The sequence below is a fragment of the Myotis daubentonii genome, chromosome 1 (assembly GCF_963259705.1).
Source record: "Myotis daubentonii chromosome 1, mMyoDau2.1, whole genome shotgun sequence".
NCBI classification, from domain to species: domain Eukaryota; kingdom Metazoa; phylum Chordata; class Mammalia; order Chiroptera; family Vespertilionidae; genus Myotis; species Myotis daubentonii.
This window is the reverse complement of record NC_081840.1, coordinates 33,117,003-33,138,183: the sequence shown is the minus strand read 5'-3', so window position 1 is coordinate 33,138,183 and position 21,181 is coordinate 33,117,003. Positions and strand designations below refer to the sequence as shown.

Here is a 21,181-nt window from a genome sequence, read left to right as displayed (position 1 = left end):
ATGGTTTTATAGTAATAAATCTTGTGTACTTTGATTTTCATAATTTTAACAATATATTTCTTAAATATATTGCATGGCATTTAGTTGCCCCCATCCAAAGATAAGCATCTAAGCCTTTTCCAATCCTTTGCCACTACAAACAAGTCTGCATGGAATAAATACTCTTCTATGTAGAAATATCACAGATGTGCATATTTACAGGGGTGGGTGAAAGTAGGTTTGCAGTTCTTCGTATGGAAAATAATACAATAATTAGTAAATAATAATACAAGAGTAAACTGTGTTTTGCATACTCATAACTATGAACCTACTTTTGCCCACCCTGTATATGTAAGATAAATCTCTAGAGAGAAATACTGAGTAGAGTATGTGCATGTTTTGTGTGCTAGCCGTTCCCCACACTGGTTATTCCAAATAGACTCCCACCAATAATATATGAAAGAACATGCGCTCTGACACCTCACTAAGATAATGTATTAACAAATTTTTACATTTTTGCCCAGGCAATCGACAAAAGTGTTTTTTTTGTTGTTGTTGTTTTTTGTGGGTTTTTTTTTGTATTTGTAATTTGGCAATTTGTCCTCTGGAAAGGTTATATGAATTTATACTTAATCTGTAATATGTGATTATTGTATTTTCATCAGCATTAAGCATCATCATTATTTTAAATATTTATTAATATAATAGGAGATAATAGTATCTCCTTTTTAAAGCTTGCATCTTATACATTCATATAACATTTATTTTCCAAGCACCTATAGTGTGGGACATTGTTAAGACAACAATGCCCTCAAGGAAGGAGCTTACATTTTGTTTTATTTCTAATAAGTTTGAACATTACAAAATGAGCAGTTTCTATTATTACTAATAGAGCTTATATTTCTTATATTACTAACTAGAGGCATGGTGCACAAATTTGTGCATGGGTGGGTCCAGCCAGCCCAGATGGGGGCCCATTGGGTCAGGCTGGCAGGGGGGAGGGGCCATGGGCGATTGGCCAGCCTGCCCCACCCTCGATCGAAGTGCCAGGGGCCGATCAGGGGCCAGGCTGGCCTGGAGGAGGGAGGCCTGATCAGGGCCCAGATCAGGCTCATTGGCTGCTGCAGTGCATGTCATAGCCACCGGTTGTTCTGGTCATTCTGATCCTTCCACTGTTCTGGTCTCTGGGCTTTTATATATATAGACTAGGGGCCCAGTTCATGAATCCGTGCACCTTGAAAGGAACTGTGAGCCGCAAGGCTGTGGTAGGCACAGGGGCGGGTCTCAGCCCATCCTCCATGGCCCTGCCCGGCCCTTCCCACCATGGTCCCCAGTCCCTTGTCTGCCAGCAGCCCTGCTCCCGCCACCACTGCTCCCATGAGCTGATGGTGCCAGCCCTACTCGAACCTGCTGATGGCATGGAGTGATTGGGGCTGGCGCCAGCAGTGGGTGCAAGTGGGGCCAGCACCGTCAGTGGGTGCAAGTGGAAGCTGCTGCCCCAATTGCCCCTCAGGAGCAGGGGGAGGTAGAGAAGCCCTCAGGGGTGATTAGGGCTGGCAGCCACCACTTGCACCCGCTGATGGCACCAAGAAATTGGGACCGACACTAGGCACTGGCAGTGGGTGCGAGTGGCGGCTCCAGCTGCAGGTGCAAGTGGGACCGGCACTGGTAGTGGGTGTGAGCAGCGGCTCCAGTACCAACAGTGGGTGCGAGTGGGGCCGTCACTGGCAGCAGGTGCGAGAGGCGGCTGCTGGCCCCAATCTCCCCTCAGGAACAGGGGGAGGTGGAGAAGCCCTCAAGGGTGATCGGGGCTGGTGCTGGGTGTCAGCAGTGGGTGTGAGCAGTGGCTCCAGCACCTGCAGCAGAGCAAAGAATTTTCAGTAAACACCAGAGGCTCGCCCTGATGACAGTGACCAGCATCCTGCCTTGGTTTGGAGCCCCCGCTCACCTGCTCCACCATCCTGCTGCAGCCAACACCAGCCATGTTCCGCACACGCCCCCTGGTGGTCAGCGCACATCATAGCGACTGGTTGGTTGTCCGGTTGTTCCGGTTGTTCTGTCATTTGGTCTATTTACATATTAGCCTTTTATTATGCAGGATAAGCTTGAACATTACAAAATGAGCTATTGTATATAATGCTGCTATGAACGTAGGGATGCATATATTCTTTCTGATTGGTGTTTCAGGATTCTTAGGATATACTAGAGGTCCAGTGCATGAATTCATGCATGGGTGGGATCCCTCGGCCTGGCCAGCAATTGGGGCTGATTGGGGCCAGCCAGCTGGGAGGAAGGACCGCAGGAGGTTGGCCACCAGCCCCTCCCCTGATCAGGCCCATCGGGGGCAGAGCCAGGCCAGCCTGAGGGAGGGGCCGCGGGACATCAGGGGCTGATTGGGGCCGATTGGGGGGCCGGCTGGCTGAGGGGAGGGACCGGGGGATGTTGGCTGGCTGTGGGAGGTTGGCTGTGGGAGCGCACTGACCACCAGGGGCAGCTCCTGCATCAAACGTCTGCCCCCTGGTGGTTAGTGCGCATCATAGCAATTGGTCAACTGGTCGTTCTGGTCGTTCTGGTCATTCGGTCATAAAGGTCGCTTAGGCTTTTATATATATAGATTCCCAGAAGTGAGATGGCTGGGTCAAACGGCAGTTCCATTATTAAATTTTTGAGGAAACTCCATCCTGGTTTCCACAGTGATTGTACCAGTCTGCATTCCCAGCCCTTTCTACAGCATGGATGGACCTGGAGATTATTTTGCTAAGCAAAATAGGCCAGCTAGAGAAAGACAAATATCACATGATCTCACTTACATGTATAACCTAATGAACAAAATAAATTGACTAGCAAAATAAGTCCAGAGGCATGGATTCATGGAAGAGATGGGCAGACCACAGAGGGGAGGGGTGTGGGGGGATGGGAAGAGATTAACCAAAGAACATAGCCCATGGACACAGACAATAATGTGGTGAAGGCCTGGGGTGGGGCAAGGGCTGGGTGAAGGGGAAGGGGAATAGGGGATATTTGTAATGCTGTCAACAATTTAAAGAAATAAATAAAAATATGAGCAGTTTCAAGTTGTATTTTAAACAAGGAATTATGCATTGCCTCAAAGTTTTCTTTTTAATCCTCACCTAAGAATATCTTTTCATTGATTTTAGAAAGAGAGGAAGGGAGGTGGGAGAGAGAGAGAGAGAGAGAGAGAGAGAGAGAGAGAGAAACATTGATATGAGAGATAAACATTGATCAATTGCCTCCCATATGCACCCTGACCAGGAATCAAATCTGCAACCTAGTTATGTGCCTTGACTAGCAACTGAACCTGCAATCTTTTGGTGTAGGGGACGACACTCCAACCAACTGAGCCACCTGGCCAGGGCCATTGCCTCAAACTTTTTAAGGAGATAGGAGATGATAGCAATTTAAAGATGACGTTCATCATTCTAATGAGAAGTTGAATCTTTATATCTGTAGTGGGAAAATGGCATTTCCTGACTCCTTTATATGACGACTTTCATTCTGTTATCTAGAAGGGATAGTCCATAGGCTTCAAGAAAGTAGGCAGAGCCCTCCCTGGTTTGGCTCAGTGGATAGAGCGTCAGCCTGAGGACTGAAGGGTCCCAGGTTCAATTCTGGTCAGGGTCACATGCCCAGGTTGCGGGCTCAATCCCCAGTGGGGGATGTGCAGGAGGCAGCCGATCTATGATTCTCTCCCATCATTGATGTTTCTATCTCTCTCTCCCACTCCCTTCCTCTCTGAAATCAATTAAAAATAAATAAATAAATAAAAGAAAGCAGGCAGATACCACTAATTGACCCCCAGTGTCTATTGTCCCCTTCTTCCTTTTAGGAATAGAATTATTTTGCCTTATAGCAGGGCATATGGCCACTCAGGTAGAGACTATAGTTCTCTTAAAGCCAATACAAGGCCATCCATCTATTAAAGCACACAGTAAAAGGTACTTATTAAATATATAAAAATAAATACAAACTTGTATTATATTTCCTAATTTTCAATCAAATGTATACTTTGGGTTTCTCTTTGGCACATCTCCTATGTAATGCACATCTTAAAAAGCAAAACAAAACACAAAAAAATCCCAGAACAACCTTTGTTTTTCTATAGCTAATGTTTATGGTTTTATTATAGCTAATGATTTTTCAACACAGGAATCCTCTTGAAGGAAAATTTGCAGGATCCGGATAAAATGGGTGTGGGGGAAGCTACACTGTTAATTGTTTTCAGAGGATACAACAGCTCAGATTCCATTGGCTGATCCTTGATATCCAGCAGGAAAGGGGAGCACACAAAGAAGGGGAAATGGGGACATTCTCTCTTTCCCTCCACTCATCCAAATACACACACACACACACACACACACTCACACACACCACACTTGCTGCACTTAGAAATAGGGAACACATTGCTTAGTGTTATTAATCTGTAACTTATCATCCATGATTACAGCTTAGTACTTTTGAATCTTCCCTGAAATGCCAATTCCCCAGGATAAGGGGCTGGGCTTATTATACCTTAAGCTGTTAACCACCAACATCATTATTATCAGTTAAGGCTCTTAGGGAAGTAGGGCAATACCTGAGAGAAAGGCAGACCCATGAGGGAGCTGAGTAGATACATGTAAGAAGGTGCAAGAGTACAAAGCTAGACCTGCCTCACCTAGCTCTACATCTGGGCGGGGGGGGGGGGGGGGAGGGCACAGGTTGTTGACTCAATATCAATTATTTTATCTTTTATATTTGTAGCCCTTGGCAGGTCACAGTATACTTTCACTCTGTAATTGATCTGATCTTCTTAACCTGTGGGTAGAGAGAGGGAATGCATTTTATTAATTCTTTTTCTTTTATTTTCTTTATTGTTTTTTTTTATAACTGCATGGATCTCAAGTATAATAATATCTAACATACCTATTTCAATGGGAAAAAATTAAGCCCAAAGAGGTAAATTGATATTTCCCTTATCTAAAGACCAATTAAAATCCAGATTTCCTGATGCCTAAACTCTACGTCCCATTTTCAATTCCTCATAGACTCTTTAGACATCTGCTCAGTTCAAATAATATATCCACAGAGAGAATATTTTTAGAAAGTATATCTATACATAATTATAAATAACTTTTCTGTACACCACCGCTATTTTGAAACATTGATCTAAAAAAGCTTAATGAGTACATTTTTGCTAATGGCCCAATTGTCTGTCAAACTTAAGCCAACCTCTATCAACTGGAACCATTTGGAAGTAAGTGGAAGAAAACCTTGGAGCAGTAAGGAAAAGAATTTCTATAAAGACCATCCACTAATGCTAGAAGATTCACATAACTACTTTCTGGCCCTACCCCAAAAAGTATTTACTTTTGTCTTTTAAATAGGGATAATACTTTAACCAGTTTAGCCATACAGATCCCTAATCCATAGCAAGTGAAGTGATTTAAAGGGATAAATGACTGTTAAAGTTACTATTCATTTAACAAATAATTTTTAAGTCCCTACTATGCTCTACTATACTAAATGTCAGAGAAACAAAGATGAAAGTGTAGCAAGGCAGACATATAATTACAGTGATATGATAAGTGCCACACTAAAGGAGGATATTAATCCCCAGCTATTCACAGACTGGGCCATGACTATGAGGGTGAGCTTCCTGGAGTATGACATGTAGTGAGTCTTGAAGATTGGGTGGTAAGAAAAGACCTGGTCCTTTTGGGAAATAGTTTCATATGGCTACAGATGTGACTAGACAGAGGTAGGGCCTGGGTCTTGGGGGCTTTGTATGTTAGGGGGTTTAAATGGTATTTCATAGGCAATGGAGCCCCATTGAAGTTCTAAATTGGAAAGCAAGGCTCAGATAATAAGTCTTGAATTCTGAAAGTTCCATCTGAATATAGTTGTAATGCAGCCTGGAATGAGGAGCAGACATAGAAATACCAGGTAGGAGGTAGTTGTGATCATATAGTTGAGAAAGGATAAGTGCCTAGTAACCCTAGAAATAGAGGGGAAGGAACTGATTCAAGAGACAATGAAAGAGAAGACATGGATACACGTAGTGATCTGGTGGAGGTGAGAAGGGAAAAGACTCCAGAGTGAATCCCAGATTTAAAAAATATATGTATTTTTATTGGTTTCAGAGAAGAAGGAAGAGGAAGAGAGAGCTAGAAAGATCAATGATGAGAGAGAATCATTGATCAGCTGCCTTCCGCATGCCCCACACTGGGGATTGAGCCTGCAACCTGGGCATCGATCCGTGACCTCCTGGTTCATAGGTTGACACTCAACCACTGAGCCACGCTGGCTGGCTATGAATCCCAGATTTTTTACTTGGCCAATCGGTTAATGAATGCTAAGAAAATGAGGAACAGAGGGTGGGGAATAGACTTAGAGCAAAGACAATAGTTTAAAAATTCATATATGGAATCATAGTTGACTGGGACATTCTGAAAATATCCACTAGGGAACTGGATCTACCAGCCTGGAGTTCAGGGAACAGGTTCAGGCTGGGACAATCCCAGCAGGAAGCTGGCAGCTTTGGTTAACAGCAGGAGGCAGAGTAGACAGTAAGCTCGGAGAGCTCGAAATTCTGGAGACACTTGGGGACAAACTGCTATACATGCTTCAAGTATTTCCTGTCTAACAGTTTAGGACAACCTGACATCGTTTAGAAATTCCTGCCTTCACTCTTGCCTCCTACAATTCCATTCTCCAAGGAATAAGCCTGGTGATATTCTAGTGTAAATCATGTTACATCATTCCTTGCTTCTCAGACTCAAATCCAAACTATTTGGCACAGAATAATAAAGCTCTACCTGTGATGAGACTGGCCTATCTCTCTGACTGGATCTCCTATCACATGACTCCTAGAGTTAACACTGTGATCTAGCCGCTCTGCGCCCCCCTCGGGCCCTGCTGTTCCCTGTCTGGAATGCTATTTTCTAGGTCTGGCTTGCTGGCTCCCTTTCATCATTCAAGCTTCTCTGCTGAAATGTTACTTCCTTAGTGACCTTCCTTGACCAATCTAATGTATAGTCCACCTCTACCATTTTCCATTCTTAACCCCATTACCCTGTTGTTGACTTTGTAGCACTGACCATTATCTGAATGTATCTTGTTTGCTTTACTAGCCCTTCTTGTATTGGCAATGGTGATGTGCAAAGGTAAATTTCCACATTTATTATTTCTTAAGAGAAACTGGAAAAGTTAGATACAATCATATAGCTGAAGGTCTTGAATTCCCATTGAGGGATTTTATTTGACTTGCTAGTTTTCCAGGAGCCAAAATATGTTTGAAGGTCAGTGACCTTGTCAAATGTTTTGAAATGCTTGTTTGGTTAAGATGTTATAAAATGTAATCACTTCACAATACTCTGACCCTGTACTCCCTTACTGAGACACTATTCTCTTTAACTGGATTAACTACATAGAAAATTGCTAAACTAAATAAATGAACTGAATGACAAGAATATAAAAAATCTAGGCATAATATCTGAAATTAACTTGATGGCTTTAACTAGTTTTGTAATAGAATTGTACAGTTCTATTTAATTAGTAGTCTCCTCTTCATTTCAGTGTGGGAGGCACACACAATCAGCTACCATGTAATTTTAAAATTAGGACCAAACTGTACCACAGCTAGGGCTTCTATACACTCAGTAATGCAGTTCTGTCCATAACTTTATGTCAAACTAGTGGTGGACCCAACTGTGGTGTAACCAGACTTTGGCTAATGCGAGTACTTTAAAAGGTGGGTTACAGCCTGGCTGGTGTGGCTCAGTGGTTGAGCATCGACCTATGAACCAGGAGGTCAGGGTTCAATTCCGTTCAAGGGCACATGCCTGGATTGTGGGCTCAATCCCCAGAAGGGGGTATGCAGGAGGCAGCCGATCAATGGTTCCATCATTTATGTTTCTAACTCTCTCCCCCTCTCTCTTCCTCTCTGAAATCATAATCTACCTACCTATCTACCTATCTATCTATCTACCAATCTATCTATCGATTAAAGGTGGTTATAGTGAGCTCTTTCATTAAGATGGGGAATGGAAAAATCTTTGGACCTTTCAACTTAATTTCATTAAATCTTCTAGAGTACCAGATTCAGATTTTGGGACACCCAAATGAATAAGAAGCATTTCTTTCCTTAAAGGAAAGAAGAACTGTAACCATTAAATTCTGAGTATGCAGTACAGTTAAATGAATTGCATAATTTTGTACAGAGATCAATAAATACTATTTTTCCAAAATGACTTCTTTTGTTCTTCTATTTGCCAGCCTATATGAAATGTTTATGTGGTTTTTTATTTTCTTTTTCCTTCTTTGCTTTTTCAGGAAAAAACAACTTTCAACATATGGTATGTATAAATATAAAGTTTATTTAGCATAGTGTTTAGAAAAATAAGTTCACATCATTTCAGAAAACAAATAAAACACTTAATTGTCCAGGCATAAACCCCTATTACAGTACAACATACATACTTTAGATCTCTTTGGTTGGGTAATTAAGCACAGAAATGTTCTGGGACATGCTCTGTGTGCCATCACCTAACAGTGCAGTAAAGACTCTGTTACCCCATCCCATGATATACATTCTGTATAGATTTTCTCTTTGTGTAAGGCACAGTAAAACCATATTGAGTATATAACTGGTTGCCTCTAAACATACAGTACATGCAACTAAAGAATAAAATTTTTTTTGATAACCCTGAAAGCCAAGAGTCACATGCTATATAATTTTGATTAATAAAATGTATGGTTGTAATATTAAATCAACATGATGTATCAATTAGATACAAAATAAATGTTAGGCTCTAATCATCTAAGTTCTAGGAAGGCTTTGAAACATCTTCTGTAAAATGTTAAGTCTTTCCCTCGGTTTTCCTGAATTATTTATATTTGTATGAGATGATCTGTCAAAAACATTTTAAAGAATGAACTTCTGGCTATGTACTAATGCACACTTGTCTAAGATGTATCAGCGCAGGCTGCAACACATGGCCAATAATCCAACTGTTACCATGCAAGATGTAAGGGCATATACAAGGTGATTTAAGGTCAGTGTGCAATTTAACTACGGATATTTATCTATGGCTATGACGTCTACCTGCCTTTCGTAGCACAAGAAAGGCACTGAAACGTACACAATTCAGTCTTTTCATTGCTATAAATATACATGAGCTATAAAGCAGTACAACACAGGTGCTTTTGCTTGATTGAGGAACAAATGCACCTTCTCTTTAAACAATAGACTGTCCTTTACTAGATATAACTAAGAGCTATAATGCCAAATTCTGGTTGCTAGAGTGCATAGTTAGGCTCACATCAAAAATCCCACAGCCAGACGCAGGGTTGGGGTTTGCAGGGAGAGTTATTTACCCCTATTCTGATTCCTCTGTGGGGGTCATCAGAGGGTCATTTGCAGCATCTTCAAGCATTGGTTTATGCAGGAGAGGAATTCTGCCACATGAACTCCAAGGGTTCTGAGGTCTGGCCCTTGGTATTGCAAAAGACATTTGCAATTCTGTGCATGGAGATCATGGGATTTATCTTATTTCATTCACATATACATGGGCTACATATCAACCGGCCCGCAATTTACTGAAAGATTAGAAAAGAACAGTAAGTTCTTTATAATGTGCATTGATTCTTACCTGGTATATTGTGTAGCTACCTGGAGTAATTGTAGGGTTATAATTACATCATGTTGGGAGTATGAATGGATTTCTAGGTAAGTCTTAAGTTTTGTGCTATCTTCTTTTTCTTATGGGAAAAAAGAGGAAGAACTATGAATAAAAGAGGCTTATTGTATTTTTGGAAGACAGAAAACCTTTCCAGTTATATATATATATATATATAACATATACACCTTTTAAAACCTTCCCACCTCCCTTACTGGATGGTTATTTTTAAATAATTAATAAACTCTTGATATCTGCAGCAATCAAGTGGAAAACATCATTTTCATGTAAACTACACCATGTAATTAATCTCAGTAACATGATCAGCACACACCCAAAGAAGAAACAAGCTGTATAAGTAGTGGTGGAGTGGAAGAGAATTCTGAAACACCTGACTTTGTAAAAAACAAAATGAAAAACATGTAAGTTTCAACAGTTTGGAAACATTAATCAATTCTATAAAAAAATGGGATCTAAGTTCTTTATCAAAGTGATGGAAGAGGAATTCTTCATTGGGCTCTTCATCTATGCCTGCCAAGTTCCATTTGCAATAACTTCCATTTGACAGAAGTTAAATCCTCTATGGCCCTTATTCAACATGCTCGGCATGTAGTGATCTAGAGTAAACCCTTTGTTCTGTTATTAAAGAAAGCAAGTTGTAGTGACATGTTTATGTTCAACAACTTTAAGTCATCTCTGAAGAGATCATTTTCCCACTTTTCTTGCTTTTCATAGATCAGAGACTTTACTCACTACAGAAGGATATTTGCATTATTACAACTTGTGTTCAGAGTCCTGATAAAAATTGTACCCACAGCTCACAACATTATCAAACAAGCTTCTGACAGAAACTCCAAAAGATTTACTTTTGAAGAAGACATGATAATATAGTGCAAACAACAGTCATATGTCATAATGTAAGATCTGATTCAAAACATTTAGAACTAAGTTTCAACAGGATAGAATTTTGCTCAATAGAATCTACATATTCTCTCTTTACTTTAAAATGGTTGTTTTCATAGCCTACAGAATTGATTGTATGTGATAGTCTAAATTGTTATTTTCATTGTAATGAAAAGCATTAACAGTAATTGATTGTTCACCCATTTGCATCATAAACATTATACATAATAATAAAAGCAAAACTTAAGTTCTTCAATTTAAAGCAATTCTGTGGTGAAATTAACCCTGTTAGAATAGTAGAAAAGAGCCATCAGTGCTTCTGTTGACACTTCTGTACCTTAGTAAGAATAATAAAAAGGCCACAAGGTTAAAAAGGCACATAGAATTCTATATAAAACATATTTAAATGAATCGGAGAGCTGCTAAATAAAGAACAAGGATGTGAAAAAAAGTACCAAAATTCCAAAATTGGGAGTTGGATTTCCTGTTTCAGTGTTATTAATATTGACCTTAATAGACTCCTGATAAAAATAATTACTTTTAGAATTCTACAAAAAGTAAAACTTTGTTGGAAATAACTATGTTCACTTCCTGTTCAAACAATAAAAATAAATTAAACAGTAAGAAAACATTTTTCTTTTTAGTTCATAGTGTCTGAAGTATCAGAGAAACATATACAGCATAAATAAAATTCACTGTACTTACTCAAATCCTTGCTTATAGGACTAATATATTTACACTCATACTGAAATTTGTTTCAGAGTTTTTAGTGGAGTTGCAAACTTTCTCAGCCACACAGAACTATTAGCAATCACATTTGGAAACATGTAGAGACAAACCAAGACTTTCACAAAAATGTTGAAAAACAGAAATGCACATATTCAAAAATATACCCTTAGAATAGTGGAGTACCATTTATGCTACTTAACCATATCAATGCCCATGGAGTAAAAGTAAACAAAAAGAATTATATTGTTTCTAATGCTCTGTAGGGATATTTAATTTTGTTAGGTGCATACATTTTTAATTTAAAAAACTATCAAGTTCCATTTGACCTCAGAATTATATTAAGTCAACCAAATGATACACTTTGACTTGATATATTCCATCTCATTCCTTTGTCTCCATCTATTTAAGAGAGAACATATGTGAAGAAAAAGACTGCAGTAATGCAGTCCTCCTTCTGTATGTTTAACTGTGATCTTCATGCAGATCAATCCAAAGTCTCTTGAATGCATTTTACTTGCAAAACTAGTGTTTCCCTTCAAATGGGAAAATGCTTTATGTCCTCAGGGCTTTGTGAAAAGATTTGCTGTCTGATGCCAGAAAAAAAAGGGGGGGCGGGGAAGGGAGATAAAGTTTATAAGTCTTGCATATCTTCATCCAATTGGACGGTTTGAAGCTTGGCAAGCTCTTTTTTGTCTGTTTCCAGGTCTTCACAGACAGTCTCAACCATGCCCTCTAGGACATACTTGGATTTGGAGTCCAGCATCATTAAGCTGCTTGTGGCTTTGCTCTCTGAATTTGTTAAGAAATTCTCCTTTATGTTAGCTACTGATTGCAGAACCAACCGATGTTCTCTGACAAAATCCTGGTGTACTGCTGGGGATGGGTGACCCACCTGATCTTCAGCGGTAGGAACTATTTCCCCAAGGGCAGCCTGGGTCATGGGGACGGACAATAGATCTTGACCAGTAATAAGGGAGCAGTTCTGAAGAGTTGCATAGTTAGTGCTGCTGCCAGATGTCACAGTAGATTTGCTTGCCACAGGTGCAGACATTGGCTGGCTATCAGCAATGTCAGGGTTTAGTTCAGTGGGATTTAGTAGGGTAGGGGGAGTCAGGGAAAAACTGTGAGTTGGGGCTACATTAACTAATGAGGAGGCCAGTGGATGGAGGCTACTCCCCGAGATATTTTCAGAAGATATATTTGCATTTACTTGTGCATTCTGATTGACAGGCATCAACTGAGAAAAGACCAGGCTCCTCTCCAAGCCCTCTTGTTTAACAGACCCTATAGTCTGGCCTGAATTAGGAACAGTGTACACCACTGCACTGGGAGCAAGAGAGCTCAAGAAAACCTTTCCTTGCTGGACTGTGGTAGACTCACTTGTAAATGTGCTCCCATCTGAAGTGCTTGAATTTACTGAAACATTACCTAAAAAAAAAGTACAGATGATCATTGATTAAACTGATAAGGAAAGAAAAAAGTTGCTTTTTTACACACATGACTTTCCTCAAGTTCAGTAGAATCACCATGAGCACTTAAAACTATTGAGTCCCAGGCTCCACTCCTAAAAATCTGGCTCAGTAAGTTCTAGAACAGGTGTATTTTTAACTCCCCGAGGAATTCTGATGACCAAGTGGGAGTGAGAACTACTGGTTTAGAAACCAAATGTGAAAAACAATCTTTTCCAAGTTCTAATTTTAGTCAAGTTTCTGGTTCATAAAAAAATATTCATTATTTTCCATATAGATCCCAACTTGTTATCTTTCACTTAGTTGAGAGTCATTACTAACTGTATCAGTTAGAATTAGAAAACACAAATGCAAAATAAAATGCCTTTGTTCAGGACAAGCTCAGTAACTCACATAACATATACCAGTAAATGGAAATGTAGAAAATGCCACATAAAATGAGTTACCCTGGGGCTTAATGTTAACCATATAAACCTGTACAGACAAGTTGCAAACTTTCACCAAACTAGCCATAAAATAATGTCAAGTCAACAAAACATTCAATAGGATGTTTTTCTTTTCTTGTGCCAGTTCTGAATTTTTGGTGTTGTAGTGATAGGAAAAATTAATGATAATAATGAAATGGGCTTTAAAATACATAGATTAATATAAAGAACTAGAGCTAATGCTTCTCTAAAAAGTTTGAATCTTTTGAGGCTCTTGTTATTATAGTCTGCAGAGACCAGAAGTAGAAAAAGAAATGTAAGTAGAAAGCTGAGAAGATGTGCAAATCAGGTAACTCAGATAATGTAGGTGAATCAGATTCTTGCCCCAGCTCCCACCATCAAATAAAACTTTTATTTCTGATTCTTTACATAGGCATAGTGAAATGATGGCAATTATCTTGCCACCGAAGGAAAGGTAGACGTGGGGGAGTTTTGTGACAGAATAGTTTCAGAAGAGCTATTTACCCTGATCTTGAATTAGATGTTCAGTAAACTCTCTTTATCATTTTGAGAAAACAGCCCAATAGTAAAGGCAATTCAAGTAAAACATCTGTCTTCTTGAATTACTACAATAATTTTGTGATTATATTACCATTTACATTGATAAATCAATGCCACAGAGCTATTTATGTCTTCCAAACATTTTAAAATATCCTAAATGCAAAGGAATGTCTTTAAAATGAAAAAAGAAAAGAAAAAGAAAACAAACACACTATATTTGAACTTAAAAAATTAACCACTTGAAAATATTCATCATGGAAATACTTGTGTTAAGAAAAACATTTCTATGTATGTTTGGGCTGTTTCCTAATGTTAATGTTTGTTCTAGGCCGAATGAATGAAAAAGGTTTTTATTTGAAAAAGTTTAACTTCAACTGAAGTATGCCTTAAAATTCCTGTTGGCTGCTAAACTGTAGCAAAAACTATCTGAAATAGATGTTTACTTTCTTGTGTTATGTGGTTGTGAAATTGATTGCCAGTGCATATGTGAACAAAATAATCAGTTACTTTTTGGTAGTGCCATAAATAATATAATAAATGTGACATTTTCCCAACTGCTATTAAATATAAATAAAGCAATGTTTATGAATACATAGAAATGATAACATATCAATGAAGGGGGAAAACAGATATAATCTAAAACTTGACATTTAAATATAACTGCAATTAAATTATAAATTGAACAATAATTTAAAAATCAGCTAAAAAAATCCAATTGAAAAATGATACAGGTACAAAGTATAACTTTGCAATGATGGAAATAAGAAAAATCCTTATTTTCTCATATTAAAAAGTAAGAAAAAATGTAGATATTCTGCTTTCCCATATAAATGCCAACTATAGAAAGATTATCTATCTTGTCTAGGTATTTTTAAGAAAGGCTCAGGTATCTCTTTTTGAGAAAGGCTGAATCCCCAAATGCTTTATTAAGAACTGCAATACATAACTACAGTGAAGAAACATTGCTTCCTGGACCCATCTGGTTAAACTTAAGCCTTCCAGTCACTCAGTCTAAGGATTGACAGCTCTGTCATTTGAGTTTAACTTTATAAACTGAAAATGCTATTTTTATTCATATTAAAGACCCCATTAAAGAATTAGTCATTAGTTTGCAATACTTTTCTATGGTAGCACTTTTCTAGATTACATGTGAAAAGTATTTCTGCTTTTCTCCTCGCCCAATCTATATACCAAGCTTTTTGGCAAATATGTTCTCTAAAATGTTACATACTGTTTGGAAATTTCCTAACGCAAGACAAGGGATTAGATCCACATTAAAATATTATAAAACTAAGCACTTTGGCTTTCCCTGTGGTTTTCATATTTTTGCCCTCTGTTGGATAGTGACTTAGCTTAATCCTTTCCATAACCTGGAACAATGAAAAAATAAATAGTATGCTGCAGGACTGTTTTGTTTTACTACCATTTTACCTAAAGAGAAACAAATGTACCGAAAGGAATTCACTCCATTACAATTTTTCCATTTACGCCTCAAATAAGCTGAAGTAGATCACAGTTGTTATAGATTTTTTTTCTTGATAAAGCCATTTTATAGGAAGCTGACCTTTAAGGCAAACAATTACTTATTTTGTGTTGATAAAACAATCTGGACTTTCAGACTTGCTTGTAGGAAGGCAACCATGCATTAATATCGCGCTCCCTTGAATGCAATGGGATATGCAACCTTCACTGCCATTCTGACCATTCCTGTTTCTATATTAAAAAAAAAAAAAATGACATAGAGCCATCCAGACTTGGTTAAAGTCAGTGAAGAATTGGCATATCAGCTTCTGGTTTCCCCAATTTTAGATCAGTGCTTTCTTTAGCCGATTGTTAGTAAAGCCACAAGCACATAAAATAAGGGTTACAGTTGCTCTCACTAATAAACTGCACTTGGGAGGTGAGTACACATGCAAAGCAATAGACAGCCAATCACATGCTCTTCTGGTTTTCCTTTAGATCTGTTAGTCTTATTTAAAGGAGGAACAGGAATCAAACACAACTGATCCAATCTTGCTCTTCTAAAACACTTTATAGTCAAATAAATAATGCTTAGGTAAAGTGTACACATTCTTATCAACTGCTTCACTAACTATGTGTTCTTAGCAATATTAATTTTTAATCTTAAAATGTCAAACAATGGGTTATTTTGTAAGCACCGATTGACTTATCGTATTTCTATCATCGTAGACCTGACAAGACTTGCTATGAACTTTATTTTTCCATTCAGTTGTTAGGAAAATAAAAGCCCATCTCCATGATGCCAGGGCAGCAGGCAAGCTGCATATGACACGGGTATTGTGAAGAAGGAGAAACAAATCAAGGCTAGTCTGCAGCTGGGGCTGCCAACAGGGTACCTGAACAGTCACATCAATCCATAGCTCTCACCAAATGTGTCACTTACAGCAGCTGGCTAAACATGACCGGTGCATTATAGTACCAAATGAGAATGTTACCTTGTGAAGCTGCCCCTGAAACAGGAGGCAGCTGCAGTGGAGAGAATCCAATGCTTCCATTAAGAAACTGGCTGTTGGCTCCGGAATTGGGGATCTGGACAATGCCATACTGATTAATCTGCACTGGGGTAGTAAAAGTCACGACAGAGCCTCCGTCCTGGGAAGCCACTGTTTGAATGCCTTCTCTTTTCACCTCAGTGCTGGGGATCAGCCCCGGGAAGGACACCGGAGCACTGGGGCTGTAGGAGCTGGTGGCTGCTGAGTTAGCTGAAGAACTCTGGAGGACTTTGAATTCCTTCACATCCTGCGAGGTAGAGCCCAGTATGTCAGTCATGGACATACCATTGCTCACAATGTTTGATGCCATTTTGGGTGGGTTCAATGACACTGTCTGTGCATTTCCCACATTTAATCCATTTAGGATAACTCCGTTGGGTCCCTGAATGAAAGAATTACCATTAAGGAAGACAGGTGAAGTACTTGCAGGTACCAAGCTTCCATTCAACAAAACTCCAGAGGAGCTTAGTATCTTAGCATTTCCAATTTGTTGCATGTATACTGGCTCCATGTGACTGGAAAGGCTGAGGTTGGTGACACCATCAGATGCGCCGGAGAGTGGATGAGGAGACAAATCCTCATGACCCTTGCTGGATTCATCTTCAGTGCTGGGATTGCCATCTGACTCGCTGTATTGAGAGGGAAACCAAGGCATGAAGAAGGTCAGAGGGCTGACATTCTACATCGTGCCATTTGTGTGGAAAACCAGCTTCCAACCCCATTAAAGGTAGCATTCAAGGAAAGCACAGCAAGAAATCATTTAGTCCTGTTTAAACTATGAGGCCTTTCAGCAGATTCTGACCAGACAGAAAATCTGGGAAGGTGTAAATTCAACAGAATTTACAGGAGAATTATTTTTAGAGCACTGAAGTTTTTCCTTACTGTTAAATATGCCACTACCTACCAGTATACCATAGAAAAAAAACTCACTAAATAACTTGGTCAGTCTTTCCTGTTTAGGAACTCCTTCCCCTGCCTTCACACCAATTCAGATTAGCGTGATTTTGAAAGTAAAAGAAAGTGCAAAAGGAGCAGGAGGTGGAAAGTGTTCTGTTTTGTTTGTCAGGTAGTTAACAAGATATCATTTTCTCACCTGCTCCCAAACTTCTACTCCACCAGACTGACAACTCTTTCATTCAACAAAGTGGCTGGCCTTGTAGGAAAGGCACTTTCAACCCAAGAACTGTAATGTGCAGTCGCCCTTGAATCCAAAGGAAGCCATAGGGGCCTAGTTAACACACACCATCCTGTGCCCTGGTGAGGTGGGAGGGAAAGGGTGGGTCGCTCAGCTGCCTAGTAACTATCAGACCCCTCCCCAGCCAGCACCCTTGGTCCTTCTGTTCCACACAGGGCTGTGTTTCTCAGCTCCCCAATTTGGGGGGAATAAGAAATCCAGGGAAGGGTAATGGTGGAGGTTTCCCATTTGGTCTGAGGGTAGGCAGATGGGGGAGAAATGGTGAGTAGGACATTGCTCGGTGGGACTTGGCCCATAAGAAGATCCGACATCCCTGCGGTGCCCAGCGGTCGGTTCGCATGGTCGGTTCGCTTTCATGCCGAGGGGAGGGGATTACTGTGGCTTTGGGCTGCGGGGCCAGGAGCGCAGAAAGCGCTTTGATTTACGAGCTGAGGCTGAGCAGCCGTCGCCGTCTGCGAGGGTGACTCACCGGGGGTGCGGGTGGGAGGTAGATCCGGAGAGGGGCCTAAACGAGGCAACTGGCAACTGGGCCCCGGGCGGGGAGTGGGGGGGTGGGCGGTGTAGGGTTGGAGGGGGGAGAGAAGCAGGTAGAATGTGGTGGAGGAGACCCGAGAACGCGCAGGGCAGCTGGCCTGCGCCTGGCACCCGCTCTCCACCCTCTGCCTCCAGCTGCCGGGATTCTGTCGGGGCTCGAGCCACGGGATCCGTGGCCTCAAACGGGTGTGGGGGCAGGTGGCGTGGCGTTACCAACGCGCCTCCTCTGGGTCTCCCGCAGGCCTCAGTGAACGTTTTGTTTTGGTTACCGCGAGGCCGGACTCCGGCCAGCACCCATCTCCCCGCCTGGAGATGGGAACGTCAGGGTCGTCGGGCCTTGCAGGAGCGCAGGGGCAGGAAGGGCCGCTGCGGGTTCCGGAATGCGCCGGGTGGTCACCTTGGCCCGGGTGGTCACCTTGGCCCGGCCGGGCAGGCTCCGGGGCCCCCAGATTCCTTCCCGGAGCAGAGCCTTGGGGCTAGAGACACCATCTCTTTAGGCCACCTTCTTACTTCACTCAAAATACAGACACACACACCAGGTGTCTGACTCGGGAGGACGCTCAAAAGAGGAGGAAACCCGATTATATCCTACCAGCCGAGGGGAAAAAAACCCCAGCTAGTCAAAAAGTTCAAACCCGCCAGGGTGGGCTCTTGGGAGGTGCGGAGTTGATAGCACCCCCACTCCTCCCTGCTCTCCTTCCTCCTTCTGCCAGCCATGGCCCCCAACCACGGTGCCAGGTGGGAGCCAGGCTGTGTTCTGGGGCCCAGGAAGCAGCCCGCAGCCCCACTACCCCAGCGGCGCTGAAATCCGATCCGAAGGAGTTCAGAATCAGGTTTCAAAACACCGCAGAGCCGAGGCGCACCGACGCCCCACGTTGCCGCGGCCGCGAAGGGAACCAAGGCAGGCGGAGTGAATGATTAACTCTGTCATGGAAAACCTCGACGGTCCCAGACCCCCTTCTGCGCAGCCAGCCCTCACCAGCTCTCTCCTTCCTCCAGCGCCGCCAAAGCGACCCCCAGCGCGCACAGGCGCAGGGGGAGGCGGGGGTGGGTTGCGCGCAGTGGGCAGTGGCGCCCTGGGGGTCGGGGAGCCCCGCGCGCCGGTCGGTGCGACCCCGCGGAGGTGCGGACCCCGCCAGCGCTGGCAACCTCCGCCGGCCTCGGGCAGCCGGAGTGGCCCTTCCGGCGCCTACACACGCTCCTTGGCCCCGCCAGAAGCGGGGAGAGAGTGGCAACTTCAAAGCCAGAGGGAAGGGGGTGGGAAATCGGGCAGCAGTGACCAGCCGAGGTGGGGGCGGGGACTGAGACCTAGGCAGGCGACGAGAAACTTCTGGGGGGTGGGGGGAAGGGGAGAGGTTCTCCCGCCCCTAGCCACCGCCGCCCCCCTTTCTCGGTCCGGGAGAGAGAGGTGGGGGGCGGGGAGAGGTGGGCAGCCGGACCAGGCTGGTGGGGAAGGTAAGCGCCATGTTTGCGAGCGCCAGGAGGAAAAGAAAGCTGGGAAGGGGGTGGGGGAGAGGAAGGGGGAGGAGGAGGAGGAAAGTTGGCGCTCACCTTTTGGACTGGGTCTCCGAGGGGTTCCGATCGCGCTGCCGGCGGTTCTTGAACCAGTTGCTGACCTGGGTGAGGGAGAGGCCGGTGATCTTGGCCAGGTGCCGCTTCTCGGCCGGCGAAGGGTAGCGATTCTGCTTGTAGAGCTCCTTGAGCGCGTTGCGCGACTTCTCCTTGAAACAATACACCGTCTCCTCGCCGTCCCAGATGGTGCGGGGCAGGGGGAATTTCCTGCGCAGCCGGTACTTGTCCACGGCGCCCAGCGGCCGGCCGCGGGCTCGCTCGGCCTCGGTGTAGCGCGCTTTGTACCAGAGCTGCTGCAGCAGCGGGTGGTTGGCCGACTCGAAGCTGTGGCTCTCGAGGATGCTGTAGAGCTCGGGGTAGATGCCCTGGTGGAAGGCCACCAGCGCCCGCGCCTTCAGCAAGCTCTCGTTGCCACGTAGCAGGTCGCTCTGGGGCAGGGACCACAGGAACCGGGCCAGGCGGTCCAGGTTGCCCCCCTGCTGCAGCGCCTCGCACACGCAGGCGACATGGTCGGGCGAGAAGGCCAGTGTGGTCTGCGCGGCGGCGGCGGCGTGGTGGTGCCTGCCCAGAAGTTCCGAGTGGAGTTGTACCTGATCCGCCGCGGCTCCGGCCGCCGCCGCCGCCGCCACTGCCCCTTCCTCTCCGCTCACCCTGGCGGCGGCGTCCCCCGGCTCCAGGGGAAAAGGGGCTGGAGCCGGGGGGCTCAGCCCCGCCGCCGCGCCCCCCGCCACTTCTCGAGGCGCCTCCTGCCCTTCCGAGGCGCTTTCCATCCCATTCTCCTGCTTGATGTCCGCCGCACTTGCAATCTGCCCGGTGGGGGAGGAAGAGGACATTTTTTGTTGTTTATTTTCCTCCCTCCCTCACTCCCTCGCACTCTTTTCCTCTTTCTTTCCCCCTCTCTTACTCCTCCTTCTTCGTCTCCCTCCCCCCTCCCCCCCTCCGGAAAGCCCACTCCCTCCCTCCCGGTTTCGGCTGGATCTGGCCGATCAGGTTTCCCCCCGACCACGCAGTCACCATTAAGATAGCTGCTAGAGCAAAGTAGTGTAAAAGGATAGCTGCTTTCTGCCGTTCCCCCAACGTGACTCCTCGGGTTGCTGCATACTATATGGCACTGGCGGCCCGGCCGGCCGGGCGGCGCCACCTCATTGGCTATTTCGCATTCAGAGGGAGGAGGAGACACCGTTTCTATCCTTGTCGATCACCCGCCTCCCACTCCACCCCTTGCCTTTCCCTCTCCCCCTGACCCCCAGGCACCTATACCTGAAGGAAAACACCGACATTCTTTTCAGGCCATGTTCCCGGGTGGGAAATTACCTAACGCGGCCTGAAAACTGGACAACAGACCCTTTCAAAGACAGTCCCCGACGATTCCAGAGGGGATAACAATTGTGTGGCCTAAAGGTCCGGAGGAGAAATTCTTAACAAAGAGAACCCCCCCTCAGCATATTCAGATGACAGAATTTCAAAGAGGACAACTCAGAAACTTCCCTATCTTTTGCTCTCTTTTACCCCTCTTTCTGACCTCTTTATTAAGGGTATTCAAAAGGGTCAATAATAGGATGGCACTAGGGAATGTTCTAAAGGGGAAGCATTTAAGGTAAGTTAAAATTCCAAAGAGAAAAAT

The 21,181-nt window shown here is 43.4% G+C and overlaps 1 protein-coding gene across 2 annotated transcripts; it reads right to left on the bottom strand.

The window, feature by feature from the left end:
* Positions 1-8,333: 8,333 nt before the first annotated feature.
* Positions 8,334-20,671, bottom strand: SIX4 (SIX homeobox 4). Of its 2 annotated transcripts, XM_059694769.1 has the most exons (4): positions 20,572-20,671; positions 19,537-20,363; positions 16,200-16,885; positions 8,334-12,716 (listed from the first exon to the last, which is right to left on the bottom strand). In XM_059694769.1, the coding sequence occupies exons 1-4, from the start codon at positions 20,572-20,574 to the stop codon at positions 11,920-11,922; spliced, it is 2,313 nt and encodes a 770-aa protein (XP_059550752.1). In that variant the 5' UTR covers positions 20,575-20,671; the 3' UTR covers positions 8,334-11,919. The 2 variants fall into 2 exon arrangements, with proteins under 2 accessions (XP_059550752.1, XP_059550745.1); XM_059694762.1 differs by lacking the exon at positions 20,572-20,671 and having other exon boundaries at positions 19,537-20,504.
* Positions 20,672-21,181: the final 510 nt, after the last annotated feature.